Below are 22,675 nucleotides of genomic sequence, written 5' to 3'. Positions count from 1 at the left end.
AATAATACAGACCATCCTTCTCAAGCCCTCCACCAATCCTCTTCTTCATTTGGAGATCCTAAATAACAAAGAAAGAATGTCATAGAACAATTATGAGACTTAGTCAATTGACTAAATGATAGCAGGTTCAAGAGAAATTTAGGCACATATAACACAGACGAAAGAGAAATAGAAGGAATTGAGAGAATAGTGCCAAAACTAGAAATTGGTGTACTGAACCATCAACAAGAGCAACCTTGGATCGCTAGGTGCGTTTATAGTGTCAATAGTAGAATCGCCTTTTTGCAAGAGACTTGTTGGCCCAAGTTGGTTTCTCAAGGAGATCCCAAGTTCCCAACAACAATTAATGGTATCATTTTCCTTGCCACAACGTGTGCAAATGCAAGAATTGTCATGACAAACTCCTCGTACCACTGGCACAACCACAACCAAAACTTCGTACTCGTCTTCGTCCTCATCCTCATCCTCATCCTCCAAAGCTTTCCCTACCATAATTAGAAGTAGTATCCACAGCTGACTTATCGCAGGAAGGAGCTTGAGCAGTTAGGTAGCACACACTAACACAAATAACACTTTCAGGACTTCAAAAAAGAACCAGAACTTACAACAGTTCAAACTCTCCAAAATCCAGAAAATTCAGAACTTCAGTAGGCAGCTATGACCACAAAACTAAGCTTACAATATCCTAGGGGGAATTAACCACCAAGAACAGGACAGATTGCAGCAAAGTACCGCAGGCCTTTAATAAGCAAACTGGTAGTAGGCTAGCAGCTCCAAGCATTACGGCTGGCAGCAACTGGAAACATGGGCAAAGATGAACAGTAAGTATATATTTGAACCCCAATTGAAACCAACCAGCAATCAGTACAAGACTGCAAGTAATCAATCACAAATACACGTCATCAAAACAGCATCATCAGCAACCCACCAACAGAGTGATAAGAGGAGCAGCAACCACATACAAGAAACAGAGTATAACTGAGTTCACATCAGCAAATCACCATGAACACACAACTTGCTGCCAAGGATGCTGCACAACCTAACCCATGGGAGGGTGTCCTTAAACGGCTCTCAAACCAACCAGAAAATCATATTTGAGGACTGATTAGGGAAGGATAAGGAAAAACAAGCAAAAAACAGAGTATCAAAAGCAATTCAAATAAATCAGATTTGAAGGAGATCAATGCTCTGATACCATGTTGTAATGTTAGAAATGGAGGAGAGAAGAAAAGAAGGAGAGAAGAGAATGGGAGAAGAAGAGAAAAAAAGAGGAAATAACTGAGCAGCAGTTTCCAGGAGTCAACATGCTCCAGATCTGCCCTCTTATATTAATAATAATAATAAAGTCTCAAGGACAAAAATTACCCCCATTAACACAACCTAATTATTAAAATAACATATTATCTTCTAACAAATATTAAGGGAGGCATCAAGTATGCAAGAATAAATGTCAGCAAAGGATGTAAACACTTCACTAAGAATAAGAATATAGGACTGGACCAATTCAAACTCAACTTATAAGGATGTGCGAACCCAAAGGTTTGTCATATGCTCCCTCAGCTTTGGCATCTCACAGGCATTGGCCATTATGAGTTCAAAATGTTGACTTCTTCATGCCTATGCTTCATTTCCACGAAGTACTCTCTGACATTCATGTCTCCCTCTTTTAGCTAAAAGTACTCCAAGAGAGAGCATATATATGAGTCATGTTACTAGAATATATCTCCACCCATGCTACTGGTTCCATACAGTTCCATAATCCATCAGTGTTTCTTCATGAACCAATACTTCTTTCCATTTGTCGTTGCTGGGCCCAAACTAAAACAAGGGTTCAAACTTGGCCTGTCAAACAAATCATGACGACCTTAGATCACTCTATGTAGTTACTTTAATTCAACTTCACGATTGTCATCCTACAGCAGTAACAAGGGAAACATACATTTAGGGTTCATGGACTCCAACCCAACACCCACAAACAAGATCGGCAACTAACAACATAAACAACCGAAACGAATCACAAACACACTAACACGGCACTGCCACAGCCCCCAATGACTCAGCTATCAGTGACAAATAGCCTCTAACTGCATTAACAAAGCGTCACAAGTGAAGAACTAAAATGGTTTGATCTTTGAACCATGACCCACAACTTGATATCATGGTTATGGAGGGATCCAAAACATGTGGGGGACAAATTGGATGTAAGATGAGGCTTGATGAAGCCTCGCATGGAGGCACATGGAATCAATTTGCAAAATCTCACAGAGCTTTATGGTTCTGTCCTGGCAGTGTCATCCAATATTTTTCAGCAAAATTGTTTCAAGCCTATGCATAAGGTTGTGAGGTTTAAAGCTCAATTTGGTGGTGGCTGCAACACTTACAGTTTAAGCCTCAGGCCATGCTCCGATACTGTATTAAGAATGTTTTAGTTAACCGGAAAAACCAAATCACAGCATACATCTCCCTCTCTATTTATATTGTCTCATTTAAATTACAGACTGACCATCATACCCTTACTAGGCTACTAGCTCACACTTACAAACACACAGCTCTAGCACTAAATGACCATTAACCAATAACACAAAGACTTACAAGATCTGAGAGCTCTTATGTCGCATTTGGTTTGCAACATCTAAGATACACTCTAACATTGTGATTCAAGGAAAATATTGATAACTAAGACACAAGATCTTCACGAATATAGGATTCCTGTGAAGCATATTATTGATAGATTTTTGGGACGAGGGATTCCCATGCTTGGTCTATTCCTATGATGAATCATGGTCTTAAATTTCCACGAAATTGTCGAAATTTCCGGTTTCCGTCACCCTCGAAATTGAAATGGAAATCGATTTCCATCTTGCATAATTTCTGTCAAAATCTTAACGAATCATCCGAAATTTATCAAAATCTTGAAATTTTAGAGAAACTTGTCAAAATTTAACTATACAATGAAATTTCCCCGGAATTCAAATGAGAGATTTAGAAGTGAAATGAAATTTCTCTCTTAATTTATTTTTATCGAAACAAAAGACTAACAAGTGCTTTTGAAATTATATGAAAAAATAAACTTATAGCAACATTTTATTCAACCATTCATGTCTAACTTATCATTATTTGTATAATAAATAATATTCAAATGATTTATGAAATTCATTTGTATTAACTGAACATGTTTAATGCACATTATCTTACAAATATGTTTGATACACATACTATATTACAACTTTTCCACCTCATACACAACATAGATGTATTTAACTTGTAATTTATTAGTCCTAAAACTTTTATAATGTCTGTTAACCATTTCTAAAGTTTCACAAAGAATTTCATGCTTCACTACTGATTTCCGTTATCTTTTCAAATAGAAATCAAAATTGACATTGAAATAAAAATTTCCGTCGAAATTTCCATACTTTTGGAGTTTCGAAATTTGCGTCAAAATTGAAATTTAAGACCTTAGATAAAACAATTATTTATTTCCTAAGTATCCTTAAGTTGGACAAAGTTGAGGTCTGCTCATATAGGCTTGTGATTTGTCCATTCATAGGCTCATTTGGGCTCGCTTATAGGCTTGGGTTAGGCATTTTTAAAAGCTAGTTAGCAGATTCATTTTATGGCCCAAATACGAGCAAAGATAAAGATGTCAATTTACAACCCATTTAATCTAACTCTCTCTTGATCTTTATTTTTCACTCTTTTCCCAATTCTTGAATTTCAAATTTGACAAGCCTGACCCAAACTCTTTACTTTGAGCATTGAGAATTAAGACACAAGAGTTGCAAACTCATTCACTCTAAGAAGTTAGAAGTTGCAGTTGCCAGTGCAATAGAAGGAGGTCAACATCATAGCATCACCAAATCACTACATGTTTGTATTTATGTATGTTCCTTTCGTACATTTATCCAATAAGCTTACCTTTGTATTTAAATTAACCAAAATTCAGTAGCAAACATTGGTGAATTAAGTATATTCAAGCTCAGTTTAAGCTCGACTCAAACCTCTAAATTTTTATTAAAAGTTTAAGCAATAAGCTTCAACATAGTAAGGGCTGTTTGGCACGAACTCTGTTGATATGAGTTTGTCTTGAACTTGAGCTCGGTTAAAAATTTAATGAACAAACTTAAACATGAAAAACCTCGGCTCATCATATTTGCAGCCCTGCCTGGGATTTTGATAGTCAATGGTGTTGAATTCGTCAACCAAACACCACATTGCTGTGCATCATTTCTAAGGAGTAGAGTAGAGAAAACAAAGGGAGAACCCCGAAGTGGGGAAGAGAGAAAGAAAGCATGCATTTTGGATAACCAAGCAAAAATATGCACAAGTATCATTCATAATTAAAATAGCAAGCACAATGCATCAACAACTGGTTAGACAGTTTTTTCAAGTCATGAGATAATAAACCAAAAAAAGGAGTACTTACATAAGGACATGACTACCTCGCAACCTCTCAGAATTATCATCTATCCAGGAAGGTAGATCACTGTATTGCCTGATTCCTGGATCCAAAGTTTCCACGCATGGAGTATGGAACTTTCCGATTCTTGTCTCATACAAATTCCTTGCATCCAATAAAATGAGTCTTTGACTCGCTTTTTCTATATCACCTACAAAATGTATCCATAAAAGAAAAACAACTATTGCAATTTCTGAAATTTTTCATCATTGATAGCCAGAGTGAGTGAGTGACCAAAAAGGAAAAGGGGGAAAAAATTAACAAAATGCCACAAAGTAGTTTGATATGATGATCTACAGTTGAAATGAGTCAAACTGAAATTTATAAATCATTTTTTTGACTAGTACAAACAAACGATAACTCCAATTAACAAGAAGAGAATCATAGAAACAAAAAGATAAATTACCAGCACTCTGAAGAACAGAATGGAACTCAGTAGCTGAGAGATGTCTCCCAGCATTGGAAATTTCTGGGGATTTCAACAGAGGATGAGAAGAAAAAGTAACCAATTCCTGAGCACACAGCAAAATCTGTATTAGTAATATCACAAGAAATACCATATCAGAAAATCAAGGATTTGAGCATATTGCAATCATGATTACTGAAAGTCAAGACGCTCAAGCTTTGGTAGGGCAGACATGTAAAAATCAGTACTGCTATACTAACTCCAAAGTCCAAAAAACAGCAAAAAGAATAAAGAAATTTTGAAAGGCCATAACAAACAAGTGCTTATGAGCAACAACACTGTTTCTGAAAATATGAGACAAAAGTGTCTCTCCCATTGACCATCTAATTGTATAGACGAATTCAGACTTCAGTAAAGCATTGACAAAAAAAACAGCAATGTTAGTTAGAAGACATGAACATAGTTTCTACTCGGCCAATGCTGTAAATATAAGAGAACATTCACTGTGAGGAAAAACTGATGGATATAGCCAACGGTATGGTCTAGACAAGCACAGCCGCACAAATGCACACCCATATGCGCAGTCACACACATGATAGGTTCAGAAAAAACAGTACCTTCAAGAGTATGCATCAGACACATGAGTCCTATCAGATTTAGAAAACTTTGCATGAAACTCCTTAAAAGTCTTTGTCATTTAGACACCTTTAATTAAGATCAGATATTTACAACCAAAAATGGCATTAATGAGTAAAACAAAATGCATAAAATGCAATTTAGTAACTTCAGGATGACAAGAAAAGAAAGACTAAAATTAGTAGTCAATAAATTTCTAAATGGGCACCTCAAGGCCAGTTTTCCGGCAAGTAAAAGGACTATCCCTAGTCAATGGTCAAGGTTCAGATCTACACTGAGGGAGAAAATAAATGACAAGTGTATTTCAAAAGACTAGACGACCAGATCATGCCCAGTTAATAGAAGTTTCTGAAACACCTTCCATGTCTAATGGAGAAAAAAAAAAAAAAAATCTACTAACATAACCACAAAGTGTTTTCATCTTTTTTACATTCTCCATCAAACAATAAATAAATACATCTTTTCTTGATGCATTGCACATGACATCTTCTAGGGCATAATAAGTTATCGAGCTATAGATACAATGAATGTCAATGCCTGTTCTTGAATCAGTAACCAATAAATACCTAACCATATTGGTATATCCACATGGGTACTTGGGATTTTGGGAATCTAAGTTACACAAAGAAAATTGAGACGGTAGCCAAGGATGGATTCTAAAGTGATCACTTACAAGAGATGCACATGAAGCAACAAAACCATAATATTTTGCTGCCATACTTAATTAGAGATTTAGAGATGGATTTCTCAATGTATAAAGAAATATTCGGTAAACCACAATGACAGAAAAATTTTTAACAAAGAGCACACACGTATTGAAAAGAGTTGAATTAAACTCGCCTTGATTGCCCTAGTGCCCACCACCCAAACTTCAAATTATTCATAACAGATAAATGTCCATGGAAGGGGGGAAAAAAAACAACAAAACAAAACAAAACAAATTCAATAAAGAATTGGGGGTTGCTTTAACTAGAATAATGACAATTGCAAGGATAATTGCAGTAACCTTGACAACCCGGATGCAGAGAGATGTGAATCCGCATTCTTTGGCAACTTTATCATTTAAGGGGTGATGACAAGACGCAAGCTTGAAATCAGTCCCCTCGAATAAACTGTTCAACTTGACTGCTTCAATGTGTTTCTCCAAGGACGATAACTTCCCACCAACCTAATCACCCCATCAATTTCTAAAACATTAAGATGCAGTACGCAAACAACAAATTCACAAAACATATCAAACAACTTAAACGGGAAATTATACATGCCCTTTAGTTACTAATTACTAGGAAGAGTAACCCAAGAAGATTATTCAAAGATTCTGAATCTTTCGCGTAGGAAACAAGACATCGTTGTTTTCCAAAGAAAAATAATAGAAACGCGTACGGTACGAGAAAGCTTACGGTAACGTTGACGCCGTGAGGTGAAAGACGGACGCGACCCAGAAGGCGGAGTGAGTTGCAATTGGAATCGTAGAAAGAGAAGAGGTCACCGAGGTCAGGAACATGGGCGTACTTGTAGTAGAGAAGGATGCCGTAGTGCTGTTCTTCTTCCCCATCTCGTTCTTCGACGCTCGCCATGCTGAAAACATGTCAGCAGCAGAGACATGAATCCGTTGAAGTGGGGAAAATTGCGGGGGAAAAACGGCATCGTTTAGGCAAGTGAAATTACCAAAAAGACTACAGAGGCATTTGGTCAGCCACATGGCCCACATCTCTCAAGTCTCAACGCATCCATGCCCCAAATGCACAAAATCTTAGGGCATGTTTAAAACGATTATTAATTTGTTATTTTCTATTTTTATTATTTTTTTTTTATTTTTTTTTTTAATTTTTTCTCTATTTATAAAAAAATAAAAAATAAATTTTGTGTTTTTTAGCTGTTTTTGTAACCTTAATATCCAAAAATAGTTCTTTTAAATTAAATCATTCATTTTATACACATTTTTTAAATTAAAATTAAAACTAAATGATCATTTAAATTTAAATATAGTTAAAATAAAAATATACATAAATTTTAAAAATAATAATAAAGCTAATTAAAAAATATTTTAACTATTTTTCAATTGTTATGTCTAATAAAAGTTTTATTCTAAAGTAAAATTTTGAAAATATGACAATTAAATAACATAAGTTGTAATAACTCAAAGAATTAGAAGGGTACTCATTGACGAACACAGGGGATTCGTCGACAAGAATACAAAAGGAGCTTGTCGACGATGACAGATTTCGTCAATAAGAAGATACCAAGAAGAGGTTTGTGGAGGTCTAAAATTCGTCGACGAGGAGAGAAGGTTCGTCGACGAACTTCTTAAAGGACTCGTCGACGAGATGACGTGTCTCGTCGATGAATCTAGGGCTATAAATAGTGAAAACCCGTGTTGATTTGCAAAATTAGGCGTAAATCTTCCTCTCTCTCTCTCTCTCTCTCTCTCTCTCTCTCTCTCTCTCTCTGTAAAACGCACCCCTCTCCTTCTCTCTTCATTTTCAGCCCCGTTTCTCGCCGAATTGAAAATCCGAGGTCACCACGATGCTCCTAGTGAAGTTATCTACAAAACTGCTGGAGCTGATTGTTGGTGGAAGTGGTTTGAAATTCATCCCAACTTTAGAGTATGATGTTTTATTCAGAATATGTTTTCCCTACAATTATAAGAAATATTATATGTAAGAAAATACTGATGTTTTGTTCTGAGAGATGTCGTTTTCAGGATGTTGAGTAGAGAACCCTGTGGGTGTGGGACTAGAGTATTGTAGGGGCTTTTCAGAAATTAGATAAAGAAAATATGTTATGCTAGGAGATTTATTATGTTAACAGAAATTTTACAGTTGCATATATACCAATTATTATGTAGTTTTACAGAATATGAAATTATAAAGTATGTGTGGCCTGAGTAGATATTATTTGATGTAGAATTTTATACAGTTTTCCCAGTATATGATGTTATACAAAATATATAGATATAGCCATATATTCACAAATATTATACCGGCAGATGCATGAACGTATACAATTTTATTTAGATAGTTTCACAGATAGATATATGTTTATTCAAATCAATATATATAGTAATTACAGAATATTATGTTTTCCTAAATGTCATAACATTCAGAGTATACAGACAAATTACACAAATAGAAAGTATAGACAAATTATACAGTTATAGCATCAAGATGCTACAAATATTATAGTATTCACGGTACAGATTAATTGTGCTATGGTTAATTTGGAAAAATAATGAAAATAGTAAAAAGAGTATAGTATATATGTATATAGTATCAAATCCCTATGGAAAGATTATAGACAGATACTATTTACATAGCACGGTACCATTACTATATGCAGAATAGAGTGCAATCACATATCTTAGATAGTGTGTGGGTACTGTCAAACAGTGCTCGGAGAGGATGCAGCTCCCCAGTTCACTGGGTTGAGGGGACCAGTTTGACGAGATAGCAGCCAGTCCCGAACTTAGGAGTGGATGCAGTTTGGCCGGGCTGAGGTAGTGTAGAGTATGATAACTTACCTAGAGGGCCGACCAGAGTTAAGTCCTACCTATGGGCCACACAACCCTATCATAAGGGGTCAAATCATGACATAAAGAGTCCCAGGGAAAGAGCACAGTTATGTATATGTATATGTATACAGTTTTACAGCTTTTGTTGTATATAGTATAACATTAGCAGTATGAATGATAAAAAGTTCAGATGATACAAATATTTTAAGCTACTATACATGTGATATATGTGTTTTACAAATTTGTCAAATCATGCAGTTTTAAATACTATTATTTTAGTTATACGACTCGATCGCCACACACTAGTAATATTTTATTTCAACTTACTGAGCGTTGTCTCACCCTATTACTTTACTATTTTTCCAGGTGAGCCAACTAGGCGAGCAGATCAGGCTCGCGGATAAAGAAGTTACTTGGTTACCCTAGTTGTAGGGTGAGTTTGTGACAAAATTTTGTATTTTTGGGGTAGGTGATACTAGAGGGAGTTGTTTTATATGACTATGGCCTGAATATACTGAGTTCTAGTATTGTATGGTATAAATGGTTATATGACTTATGTATCCGCTGCGTAGGAATGGTTATATATATATATATGTGTGTGTGTGTGTGTGTTAAAAAAAATGTTGTAAATTTTGAGAACGTTACATTTTGGTATCAGAGTCTAGGTTGCTAGGTTCTGTAGACTCTAAAGTGCAGCGGGAAACAATACCGGAATATAGGAAAAAGAATTTGAGGTTTTGTTCTGTGATCTGGATACAGGATTTCGTGGTAGTTTCTGTGTTTTTCCTGGGGTGACGATTTCAGGAAAGTCATAGTAAACTATCAACGAGTCGTGTGTTTGGGTTGTAGGATTGGATTTTGGGGTTAGGATTATGAGGGATGGTTAATAGAGAATTTGAAGTTTTAGTTGAATAAGTTAGGTCTGTATGGGAAATAGGATTCTGAAACGGTGTTCTACATATTTGCAAGATGGACCCAGGAGGCAGTAGCACTCACGCCAATGGTGATGATGGAGCAGGTCCTTCTGGTGTAGGGGATGGAGATTCAAATGATGTGCTCCATAGTATGGCTCAGTAAGTTATGGCTGAGATAACGCGGAGCTCTAGAGAGCAGGGAGGTCCATCTCCAGTTCAGGGATGTACCATGGAGAAATTTATGAAGATGAATCTGCCAGCCTTTTTTGGAGCGGCTAACCCTATAGTTGCTGAGAATTGGGTGTAGGAGGTAGAGAAGATCTTAACAGTACTTCACTACACCGATGAGCAAAGGGTCTTATATGCTACATATAGACTGGCGAGGGAGACCGAGAGGTGGTGGACAGCTACCAGGCTATTGGAGGAGCAGAGGGCTATACTAGTGTCGATGACCTGGGCTCGACTCAAGAAGGTGTTCTTCAATAGGTACTATCTTGCCTCAATCAGAGAGGCTCGAGTACAGGAGTTTCTAAGTCTATCCTAGGGATCGATGACAGTCCAACAGTATGAGGCAAGATTTATCGAGCTCTCGCGTTTTTGCCCATATATTGTCCCCGATGAAGTAAAGAAGGTCAAAATGTTCGAGAGGAACTTGAGGTGAGATATCTATAGGCAAGTGGCGGTACTGAGGATCCAGGATTTTGTAGAGTTGGTTGACAGGGCTATTATAGCAGAGGAGAGTCTACCTAGGGAGATTGAGACACAGAGTCAAAAGAAGAAGACTGCGCCCTCACGTTTTCAGGTGGGTCCTAGTCGAGGCCCTTAGAGAGGAGGTAGATCTGGCGGAGGCCAGAAACAGATGGTAAAGCATGGTGGATTTCAGGACGGACAACTTCCTGCCATTTGTCCTAGATGTGGATGGAGACATCCTGGTGAGTGCCAACTGGGGGAGAATGTTTGTTATCGCTATGGGAGATCCATTCATGTGGCTCGATCCTGTGAGATGCCACCAGGTTATGTACCAGCTCCTAGGCCATTTCGGGGAGGATAACAGGGGCCCCGCGGAGATCAGCATAGAAATACCGCGCCGGCGAGGGTTTATGCGTTGACACCGGGTGACGCTGAGACAGTCGGAGACGTGGTTACAAGTACCTTTATTGCTTTACCATATAAAATTGTTGTTTTGTTTCATATAGGTGTCACCTACTCTTTTATATCAACAAGGTATGTCAGAATAACTGGGGTAGAGACATAGCTATTAGATGTAGAATTATCTATGGGTACGCCGATGGGATCTGTGGTAAAATGCATGAAAGTGCTTCAGAATTTTCTAGTAAGTATTCAGGAGAGAGTGATGTTAGCCGATCTTGTAGTCCTTGATATTCAAGGGTTTGATGTGATACTAGGCATGGATTGGCTAGCAACTCATCATGTCAGTATAGATTGCCATCATAAAGAAGTGATTTTCAGACCCCTAGATGAACGAGAGTACAGATTTGTGGGTTCACGTGTACGTGCCTCACCACAGCTGGTGTTGGCTATTCAGGTGAGGATATTGTTACAAGGTGGTTGCCAAGGGCATGTCGCATACATAAAATAATTGCCAAAAGAAGAATTGAGACAAGCTGACATACCAGTAGTGAGAGAATTTCCATACATATTTCCAAAAGAATTGTTTGGTTTTGCCGCCTGACCGTGAGATTGAGTTTACTATAGATCTATTGTTGGGATCTACACCTGTATCTAAAGTACAGTACCGTATGGCTCCATTCGAGTTAAAAGAATTGAAAGATCAACTACAAGAATTGCTGGACAAAGGTTTATTAGGCCCAATGTGTCACCCTGGGGAGCGCCAGTTTTGTTCATAAAAAATAAAGATGGAACAATGAGATTGTGCATCGATTATAGGGAAATAAGTAAACTAACAGTTAAGAATAAATATCCTCTCCCTAGAATTGATGATTTATTTGATCAACTCCAGGGGACCCAGGTTTACTTTAAAATTGACCTGTGGTCGGGTTACCTTCAGGTGAAAGTTAAAGCAGAAGATATTTTGAAGAGTGCATTTCGAACCAGATATGGGCATTACGAGTTCCTGGTGATGCCATATGGGTTTACTAATGCACCAACAATATTCATGGATTTGATGAAACTAGTGTTCCATTAGTATTTAGACTAGTTTGTGGTTGTGTTTATTGATGATATACTAGTCTACTTTAGGAGTATTGAGGAGCATGAACATTATTTGAGGTTGGTGTTGCAAATATTGAGGGAAAAGAAATTGTATGCAAAATTCAAGAAATGTGAGTTCTAGTTAAGACATATTACCTTTCTCGATCATGTGATCTCTAAGACGGGTATATTAGTTGATCCACGTAAAATAAAAGTAGTACTGAATTGGGAAAGGCTGGGAAATATTTAGGAAGTCAGGAGTTTTCTAGGATTGGCAGGCTATTACCAGCGCTTTGTAGATAGCTTCTCTAGGCTATCAGGTCCATTAACACGGCTTACGAAGAACAATGTAAAATTTGATTGGACCAATGATTGTGAACAGAGTTTTCAAGAGTTAAAGCGATGATTAGTTTCAACTTCGATATTATCTATTCCATCAGGGGAGGATGAATTTGTAATATATAGTGATGCGTCATTGAATGGTCTTGGGTGTGTATTGATGCATCATGACAGGGTGATTGCATATGCTTCTAGACAACTTAAATAATATGAGAAGAATTATCCTGTCCATGATTTAGAGTTAGCTGCAGTGGTGTATGCCCTCAAGATTTGGAGGCATTACCTATATGGTGGAAAGTACGAGATTTTCATGGATCACAATAGCCTGAAATATTTCTTCACCCAAAAATAGTTGAATATGAGGCAAAGAAGGTGGGTAGAGCTTGTTAAAGACTATAATTGCACGATTAGTTACTATCTAGGGAAGGCAAATATAGTGGCAGATGCTCTGAGCAGGAAGTCAGTGGGACCCATACTAGCAGTTATGGAGATTCAGCACTCATATTTGATGGATTTGGAGAGGCTCAGCATAGCGTTAATAGAGGAGAGTCCTTAGACAATCATTGCCCGTCTAGTGGTTCAGCCTACGCTATACAAAAGGATTAAAGCAGCTCAGAGTAATGATGCAGACTTGGCAGAGGTAATGGCTAGGGTGCGTGATGGTTAGGGTGTGGAATTTAGCATATCAGATGTCGGAGCCCTGCGATTCCGTACTAGGCTCTGTGTTCCTGCAGATACTAAGATCAGGAGAACTATATTGGAGGAGGCTCACAGATCCCTATACCCCGTACATCCAAGTAGCACTAAAATGTATCAGGATTTGCGAGAATACTTATGGTGGAGTGGAATGAAGAAAGAGATAGCCGAATTTGTATAGCAGTGCTTGACGTGCCAGCAGGTTAAAACTGAGCACCAAAGACCACCAGGGTAGTTGCGGCCACTGTTTATTACAGAGTGGAAGTGGGATCACGTCTCTATCGACTTCATTACTGGGTTACCACCAGTACTATAGGGGTTGAATGTAATTTGTGTGGTTGTTGATCGTCTGACGAAGACCGCTCATTCCATTCCTATTAAAGTCAGTTACTCCATGGATATATTGGCAGAGATATATGTTCGAGAGATAGTTCATGTCCATGGTATACTGATATCCATAGTTTCAGATCAAGATCCTTGGTTCATTTCACGATTTTAGAAGAGTTTTCAGGAAGCTATGGGTACACAGTTAGCATTCAACACTGCGTTTCACCCCCAAATAGATGGTTAGGCTGAGAGGACGATCCAAACACTAGAAGCTATGCTTCGTGCTTGTGTGCTTGACTTTGGAGGTAGTTGGACTCAGTTTATGCCGTTAGTCGAATTTGCTTATAATAATAGCTATCAGGCTAGTATCGGCATGACACCTTACGAAGCACTGTATGGTAGGAGGTGTCGATCTCCTCTTTTTTGGGATGAAGTAGGCGAAATGCGAGTTTTAGGTCCATAAATAATACAACAGGCATCCGACAAGGTCCGACTAATTAAAGAAAGAATCAATACAGCACAGAGTCGGTAGAAAAAATACGCAAATACTTGCTTCTGGAAACTAGAATTTGATGTGGGGGATCAGGTATTCTTGAAGATAGCTTCCTTGAAAGGAATTATAAGATTTGGAAAGAAGGGCAAGTTGAGCCCTAGGTATATTGGTCCTTTCGAGATACTAGAGAAAGTAGGGTTAGTTGCCAATAGGCTAGCTTTGTCGCCAGCTCTGTTTAGAATACATGATGTATTCCATGTTGCCATGTTGAGGAAATACGTCCCAGACCCATCCCACATCATCAACTATGCAAAGATAGAACTTAAGGATTCATTGGCTTATGAAGAAGTACCAGTACATATTTTAGACAGAAAGACACAGAAATTGTGCACGAAGGAAATTCAGCTAGTGAAAGTTTTTTGGAGGAACCATGCTATGAAAGAAGCTTCACAGGAACTCGATGATGAAATCGGACGAAAATACCTGCAATTATTTCAAGAGGTTTAGTGGTAAACAGGTAAATTATAAGTAGATAGGTTATATTTTCTTTTGCAAGTACATGTATTGAATTAGTCAGTAGGTGGTCTTTTAGTTTTATATGTATAATCTCCCATAACTTAGATTGTAACCACGGTATTCCTCCGCCATAAGTGAGGGTAAGTAATAAAAAAAGTAGACCATTTGCCTCTATAGGATGATAGATGATGATACATATAGTAAATACGAAATTTTATAAGGAGGGGAGAAGGTAATAACCTAAAGAATTAGAAGGGTTCTCGTCAACAAACACTGGGGATTCGTTGACGAGGATACAAGAGAAGCTCGTCAACGAGGATAGGTTTCGTCAACGAGAATATACTGAGAAGGCATTTATGGAGGTCTAAAATTCGTCAATGAGGAGAGAAGGTTTGTCGATGAACTTCTTAAAGGACTCGTCGATGAGATGACGTGTCTCGTTGACGAATTCGAGGCTATAAATAGTGAAAACCCGGGTTAATTTGCAAAATTTGGTGTAAATCTTCCTCTTTCTCTCTTACTCTAAAATGCATCCCTCTTCTTCTCTCTTCGATTTTGGCCCCATTTCTCGTTGAATCGAAAATCTAAGGCCACCACGACGCTCCTAGTGAAGTTCTCTGCAAGATTGCTGGAGTTGATCGTTAGTGGAAGTGGTTTGAAATTCATCCCAAATTTAGGGTAGGGTGTTTTATTCAGAATATGTTTTCCCTGCAGTTATAAGAAATGTTGTGTGTAGGAAAATACTGATGTTTTGTTCTAGGGGATGTCGTTTTCAGGATGTTGAGTGGAGAACCCTGCGGGTGTAGGGCTAGCATATTATAGGGGCTTTTCAGAAACTAGGTAAGGGAAATATGCTATGCTAGGAGATTTGACTATGCTAATAGAAATTTTACAATTGCATGTATACCAATTATTAGGTAGTTTTACAGAATATGAGATTATAAAGTATGTGTGGCCTGAGTAGATATTATTTGATGTAGAATTTTATACAATTTTCCTAGTATATGATGTTATACAGAATATATAGATATAGCCAGATATTCACATATATTATACAGGAAAATGCATGAACGTATACGGTTTTATTCAGATAGTTTCACAGATATATATATATATATATATATATAGATGTTAATTCAGATCAGTATATATAGTAATTACAGAATATTTTGTTTTCCTAAATGCCATAACATTCAGAGTATACAGACAGATTACACAGATAGAAAGTACAAACAGATCATACAATTATAGCATCAAGATGCTACAGATATTACAGTATTTACAGTACAGATTAATTGTGCTATGGTTATTTTGGAAAAATAATGAAAATAGTAAAAAGAGTGTAGTATATGTATATAGTATCAGATCCCTATGCAAAGATTACAGACAGATACAGTTTACAGAGTACGGTACCGTTGCTATATACAGAATAGAGTGCAACCACATATCTCAGATAGTGTGTAGGTACCGTCAAATTGTGCTCAGAGAGGATGCAGTTCCCTAGTTCACTGGGTTGAGGGGGCTAGTTTGACGAGGTAGCAGCCAGTCCCGAGCTTAGGAGTGGATGCAGTTTGGTCGGGCTGAGGTAGTGTAGAGTATGATGACTTACCTGGAGGGTCGACCAGAGTTAAGTCCCGCCTACGAGCCGCACAACCCCGTCATGAGGGGTCAAATCATGACATACAAAGTCGCAGGGAAAGAGCACAATTATGTATATGTATATGTATACAGTTTTACAGTTTTTGTCGTATATAGTATGATATTAGTAGTATGAATGATGGAAAGTTCAGATGATACAAATATTTTAAGTTATTATACACGTGATATATGTGTTTTACAGATTTATCAGATCATGTAGTTTTAAATACTATTATTATAGTTATAGGACTCGATCGCCACACACTAGTAATAGCATATTTCCACTTACTGAGTGTCGTCTCACCCTATTACTTTACCATATTTTCAGGTGAGCCAGTTAGGCGAGCAGATCAGACTTGCGGATAGAGAGATTACTTGGTTACCCTAATTATAGAGTGAGTTTGTGACAGAATTTTGTATTTTTGGGGTAGGTGATACTAGAGGGAGTTGTTTTATATGACTATGGTCTGAATATACAAAGTTATGGTATTGTATGGTATAAATGGTTGTATGACTTATGTATCTACTGCGTAGGAATGGTTATATATATATATATATATATATATATATATATATATATATATGTTAAAAAAAATGGTGTAAATTTTGAGGACGTTACATAAGTAATAAGTTTTGTTTTTATTATAGGATTTTGTAATGTCCATTATTTTGTAATTTTATAATTTTTTAAAAAAATTTTAGAATATTATTTAATTTAAAAATGAAAATGAACATTTTTAAATAAGTTTTGTTATTTTTAAAAATTTTATAAATATTAACCAAATAGGTTGCTAGTTTTAGATTTTTTTTATTTTTGTTCATTATTTTCATTTTTTGTAATTTGTTATAGTAATATACCAAACAACCCCTTAGGTGACGGTCTTTTAATATTCTCGAGAATAAAATTATAAAACATGAAAAAAAATTTCCCACCCTCTTCTATAAGTCAATTTTATAGAAAATCCTATTCTATTGAATTTTTCTCTATTATTAAAAAAAGATTTTTTTTTTTTCGTTCTGAACTTTAACATTTCCAAAATGTTTCTACAAATATCCATAATTATTCTAACAATCTCCTTATAATTACTATTATATTTTAAAAATACCTTTATATCTACTTATAAATACTCCAAAGATATCCATAACCACCTATAACTACCCAAAAATAATTTTTTTTAAATATTATTGCTGCCAAAAATCGAACGGCTTTTGTGGATCATCCTTTGACTGTGACCATCTGAAAGGAATCAAATAATAATGGCTTGGATGACCCAGGGTGTGGTGAACTGAAAATTTGCTCTGATACCAAGTGTAGCGACCCAAATTTTATACTGCGGAATACCTCAATTTCATTATACCAAAGTACTAAATAACCTTATTATAACAACATCTCCAATATGCACAAATTTCACGCTTAGAAATTCTAAAATATACAAAAATGACAAATTTAATATTTAATCTAAACTGCTCTTTATAATCTCATCTGCACTTCCGCTACGCTACTCTAATTTCGGTTATGCTCCTCAAGGTATTTGAAATATATAATAATAATAATTGGGTGAGACGCCTCTAGGTAAGTAAGAACTAGATTATTATCAGTGTGTAGCTAAAATGAGTTTAACAATATAAAAATATATTCAATAATTATATTATAATAAAAATTGCATTTGTAAATATTTAATTTAATAATTTAACTCTTACACCCGCATTTGTAAAACAGCGGACCACATATAAACAAATATACTTAATTTCATTCAAATCATAATTTAAGCCTATCATATGATCATGATCACATAAATACACGAATATGTATAAAGAACTCCTTTTTGGCAACGTCACGTTTAACCCCCATGACCGATTTGTGCGGTCCGAAGACTAGACTAACTGGTTGTGTTGGAATTGGTGTATTCTCAAAAGGGAATTGGAATTTTAAAACTTTCATAGGTTTAATTCGAGTCCACAGGCAGTGTATTGCAACCGAGGGTATTTCTAAACAGATTCCAATACCCACAATATTCAAAGCATGTATAAAGAATGATCAAAGCAATAAATAATTAAACATATATGTACATATATCAAAGTGCGGAAATATAAAGAGTATAAGGAAAAGAGAGAATGACACACAGTATGATATCGGGATTCGGCTAACACTGCCTACATCCCCGCTTCAATCTCACAAGTAGAAGGATTCACTACCTTTGCTCACTTACGAGTGGAGTGACACCGTTTACAACACCCTCTCCTTATTGCGTAAGGGAAACCCTAGGTCAAATTCACACTGGTGGCCCCAACCTTTACAACCTAATCTTTATGGGTTAGATCAATACCCCCTCAGGCCTCTCCTAGAATATAATAAGATAATATAAAATTTGTATACAATCGAGATGCTTCTTACACTAAGCAGATATGTACCACAATAAGTACAATACAACCAATGCACTCAAATATGATAAAAGTTAATGCTCAAGTGAGTATATCGAGTATATCTCTTAATCAGATCAATTATATGATAATGTGAGAGATGCTAATGTGAAGTTATATGTCAACTCTCAAGAATGTGTGTGTGTGTGTGTGTGTGTGAGAGAGAGAGAGAGAGAGAGAGTGGGACCTTTGATTCAATATAGTATATTAAATAAATAAATAATCAAAGGTGCTTTAAAAACCCTAAGCAAATATCTCAAAATATTTTATCAAATATCAAGAACAATAGATATTAGGGTTTAAACTTGCAAATGATATTTTTATCAAGAGCACAAAGCAAGCTTTTGAATCCTGCAATAAAGATGCCAAGATTCACAAGCAAGGAGGAGTTCTTCCCGAATAATATTTATCAAAAAAAAATAATGGAAAATACTTTAGCTTACTCTCAAAAATCAAGATCAAACAATGCAAGTATATGAGAGTAGTTAGCTTAATCAAAATGTATAAATGCCCACTAGATTTGAGTGTTTATGTAATCACCCGAACTTAGAAAATAAAATAAAAATAAATAAAAGAAAAGGAAAATAAATAAAGGAAAGGGAAAACAAGAAAAAGGATGGAGATGGTTTGGTTCAGCATTAAACCATCGACGGTTTCAGGCCTTCTTAGAAAATCGTCGACGGTTTATACTACCGAGAGTTTTTAAAAAGGGGGACACAGGGCAAACCGTTGATGGTTACAGGAAACCGTCGACAGTTTCACGCAAGGACAACTTACCTATAACTAGATGTTAGGTCTCTGTTTTTTCAAAAAAAAATGCACTCCTCTCTCTAAGTTCCAAATCTCTTTCTCTCTCACTTCTACGCTCGCCCGAAGCCGCTCTCGCTTCCCGAGCATCTTTCTCTTTTCTCTCGGGTTGCCGAAATAGTTTCGGCGGTGGTTTCATAAAGCTAGGGTTTCCATCCTCCGCTCGTCTTAGGCATATTTCCAGGATCAAGTAAAGGGAATAAATTATACCAGCTTTTTATTAAATTTGAATCGATTAATTTTGAGTATATAAGCCTGTGTATATATGTATGTTTTTTTAACGGATTAGGCATTTGAAAACAATGGTTTTTTATTATAATTTATATTCAGCGAAAAAACAATGTGAGTGGGGTATGTTAATTATTTACAGTATGTAAAAGTATGATTAACACTTAAACCGTGTGGCATGAGAATAACTTTTCATAATAAACTTGTTGTAATTATTGTGGTGAATGAATTGATATGTTTGGATGAATTGTTTGTGTGGTTATTCATATGTATCACAATATAACGTTGGCAGGCCTGAGGAGTTCGATATATCGTCATTTATATAAATGGGATAAAACATTGGCAGGCCTGAGGAGTTTGTTTTACTGATATACTATGAATAGGTCATTGGGAAATGAAGCAATGAAGGTTGATTGTGGTGAAACTTGTGCATTTATTCTATCTGGATGTGAACTTGTGTAGTATCTTGTGTGGATGTGAACTTATCGAGTATCCTATGTCGATGTGACAGGAATGTGTGTGTGGATATATGTATGTGAATTTAAATGTATAAATATTTAGGGTGAAGTAAAACTCTGCGCTCGATGGCTTACTGAGTAAGGTGAGTGCCCTGATAAATATTAGTTATAGCCTCACCCAAATTAAAAAGGGCAATGTTACAAACAGCATCAGAGCAAAGGGGAGTGTAATCTCCCCAATCTTCGGGAACCTTCGCTATAAATATTGGTTACGTATGTGTGAGTATATTATATATAAGTATATTAGCCGATACTGTTGTTAATTAACAAACAAATATATTTTATGTACACTAAAACTCATCTGCCACACACTGTTATAATTTGTTCCATCCTTACTGAGAAGTGTCTCACCCTAGCAAATTATTAATTTTTCAGGTCCTTCAGGTGATTGAGCTTAGCAAGCTCTAGGGCGGGGTTTAGTTTTTGATATTTTAAGTAGTTGTAAGATATGAAATATATAAAGGTTATGTTTAAATGCCTGGTTATGCAATATAAAGTGAATGGATACACATTTTGAGTTGTATAGAATAGAACTCTCGTATTTTAATGGAGAGTGTTTAATTATTTCCGCTGTGTGAATGGTATTTTAGAATCATAGATGGGTGAATGGATCATATAACACTCTGGGCCCCACTTGGCGGGTTCGGGGCGTTACAAAGTGGTATTAGAGCTTTAGGTTGTTAGGTTTTGCAGATTCTAGGACAGATTAATACCAAAGTATAGGTTCGAGTTAGGATAAGGATAGGAATGGATAGATTAAGATATTGTTAAGAAATTTGGAGTTTTTTTTGTGGCCTGGAGGGAAAAACCCTTCGATGTTCTTTTGTGATTTTCTAAATCAATCGCGAGTTTTAGAAAATCATGATAAATTCATCGATGGTGATGTTTCCAAGTAGAGAAACTAGAACTTGAAATTAGAACTCGAAGATTAGGATGGTTGAATTATAGGTATAAGTCTCTAAAAAACAATTGTAATTAAAGTGTGTTGATTTGATGATTGAGGTTAATTGGGTGTTAGATGTTTACATTGAGGCTTTGAATGTTAAACTGGTTTCTTTGCCTTATAACTGTACCAGTAATGTTAAGATATGAAAATTCTAAACTCGCCTCTGTCCTATCTTCAAGATGGAGCCCAGAGGTGAAGATGTGGATGCTGAAGGGGATAATGATTTAGGGGCTTCCAACAGAGATGAGATTGAAACATCTAGACTACTACGAGGTATAGCTCAGCAAGTCAGGGAAGAGATTAGGTGGGACCCTGAGGGACATAACTGCCCACCTGTGAACCAGGGTTGTTCGATTGAGCAATTTAGTCACCTAAAACCCTTTACATTTGCGAGTGGTAACGACCCAATCATGGCTGAGAATTGGATACAGGAGATAGAGAAGAAACTGACAGTGCCGAGTTGCACTGAGGAGCAAAAGGTTCTCTTCGCCATCTTTAAGCCGATAGGAGAGGCCAAGCGGTGGTGGCTAGCTCCAGGTAATAAAGACATACCCTGGATGTTGGTCCTCCACTAGCCTAACTGATCTCCATCACCTCTTTGCATCCCCCACCAATTTGAAGGTGGCAAATCGAACCTTTTGCTCCTCGATACATTATAGCACACCTAGTAGCTTCTCCATCACCTGAACCCGATCCTCCACTGCAATCGGGTTCGACCCTCTTGAAAATGCCGGTGGATTCGTCCGAGTGAACTGCTGGAACATGTAGCCCCTGCTAGCCGCTAGCTGATCCTGCTCTCTAAAATCCTCTCGAGTTACCTTCCTTACCTGCTGCGCTATACTGCGCAGCATTGCCAAAGCATCGGCATCATCCTCACTGGATGTGTCCACATGGTTATCTCCCTTGACATTCACGTCTTTTACCCTGGAGTCCATCATGTAAATAGAATAGAAACCAACTCAATATTTCATTCTTATCATGTGGAACACAATTATTAGATGAAGAAAACCATGACATGTAAATTCTCAATTTAAAAAGAACAAGTCAAGAATTCCTGTCACAAAACCATCGATGGTTTGCCAACCGCCAACCTTCCCTCTCTTTGATATGTGAACATACTTAGTTGTATAAGGATATAAACCTTTAATCCCTACTCCGAGACAATTACATACTCACTTAACCTAACGTAACTACTTAGATTCTAAGTTTCTACCTCTCAACCCTGAAACAAAACCATTGATGAATTTACCATGGTTTTCTTAAAATCGTCATTTCAGGAAAAACACAGAATACTATCGAAAGAAATCTGCCTCCAAGCCTCCAAACTAAAACCCGCCTAACTTACTAACTCTAATACCACCTGTAATGCCCCAAACCCTTGCGGGCCTAAGGTGCTACTTTAGTGATGTCTGTGTACCTGATACCATCTCATAACATAAAATATGCAGCGGAATAAATAAAACATTCTCCATAATCTATTACCAGAGTCCAACCATCAACATACATCAAGGTCTTTTCATTCTCATATTACATCTCAAACTAATAAGCCAACTAACTCGGTCTCTATGACCACAATACAAACCCAGCGGCTTACAACATAAAATACTCACATTAGAGTTCTTGTAGACACCCTAAAAAAGAAACTATA

The 22,675-nt window shown here is 36.7% G+C and overlaps 1 protein-coding gene across 2 annotated transcripts in view; it reads right to left on the bottom strand.

Moving 5' to 3' along the window:
* Positions 1-7,112, bottom strand: part of LOC131159256 (rhodanese-like domain-containing protein 6) — a 53,705-nt gene extending 46,593 nt beyond the window's left edge. For both annotated transcript variants that reach the window (XM_058114002.1, XM_058114003.1), the window contains exons 1-4: positions 6,902-7,112; positions 6,508-6,669; positions 4,866-4,971; positions 4,427-4,610 (exon numbers count right to left, since the gene is read on the bottom strand). In XM_058114002.1, the coding sequence (XP_057969985.1) occupies positions 4,427-4,610; positions 4,866-4,971; positions 6,508-6,669; positions 6,902-7,078 (629 nt within the window). In that variant the 5' untranslated portion in view covers positions 7,079-7,112. The remainder of the gene's footprint in view (positions 1-4,426; positions 4,611-4,865; positions 4,972-6,507; positions 6,670-6,901) is intronic.
* Positions 7,113-22,675: the final 15,563 nt, after the last annotated feature.

This window comes from Malania oleifera, chromosome 7, assembly GCF_029873635.1.
Source record: "Malania oleifera isolate guangnan ecotype guangnan chromosome 7, ASM2987363v1, whole genome shotgun sequence".
In the NCBI taxonomy this organism is placed as follows: domain Eukaryota; kingdom Viridiplantae; phylum Streptophyta; class Magnoliopsida; order Santalales; family Ximeniaceae; genus Malania; species Malania oleifera.
This window is presented reverse-complemented; position numbering and strand designations above follow the sequence as displayed.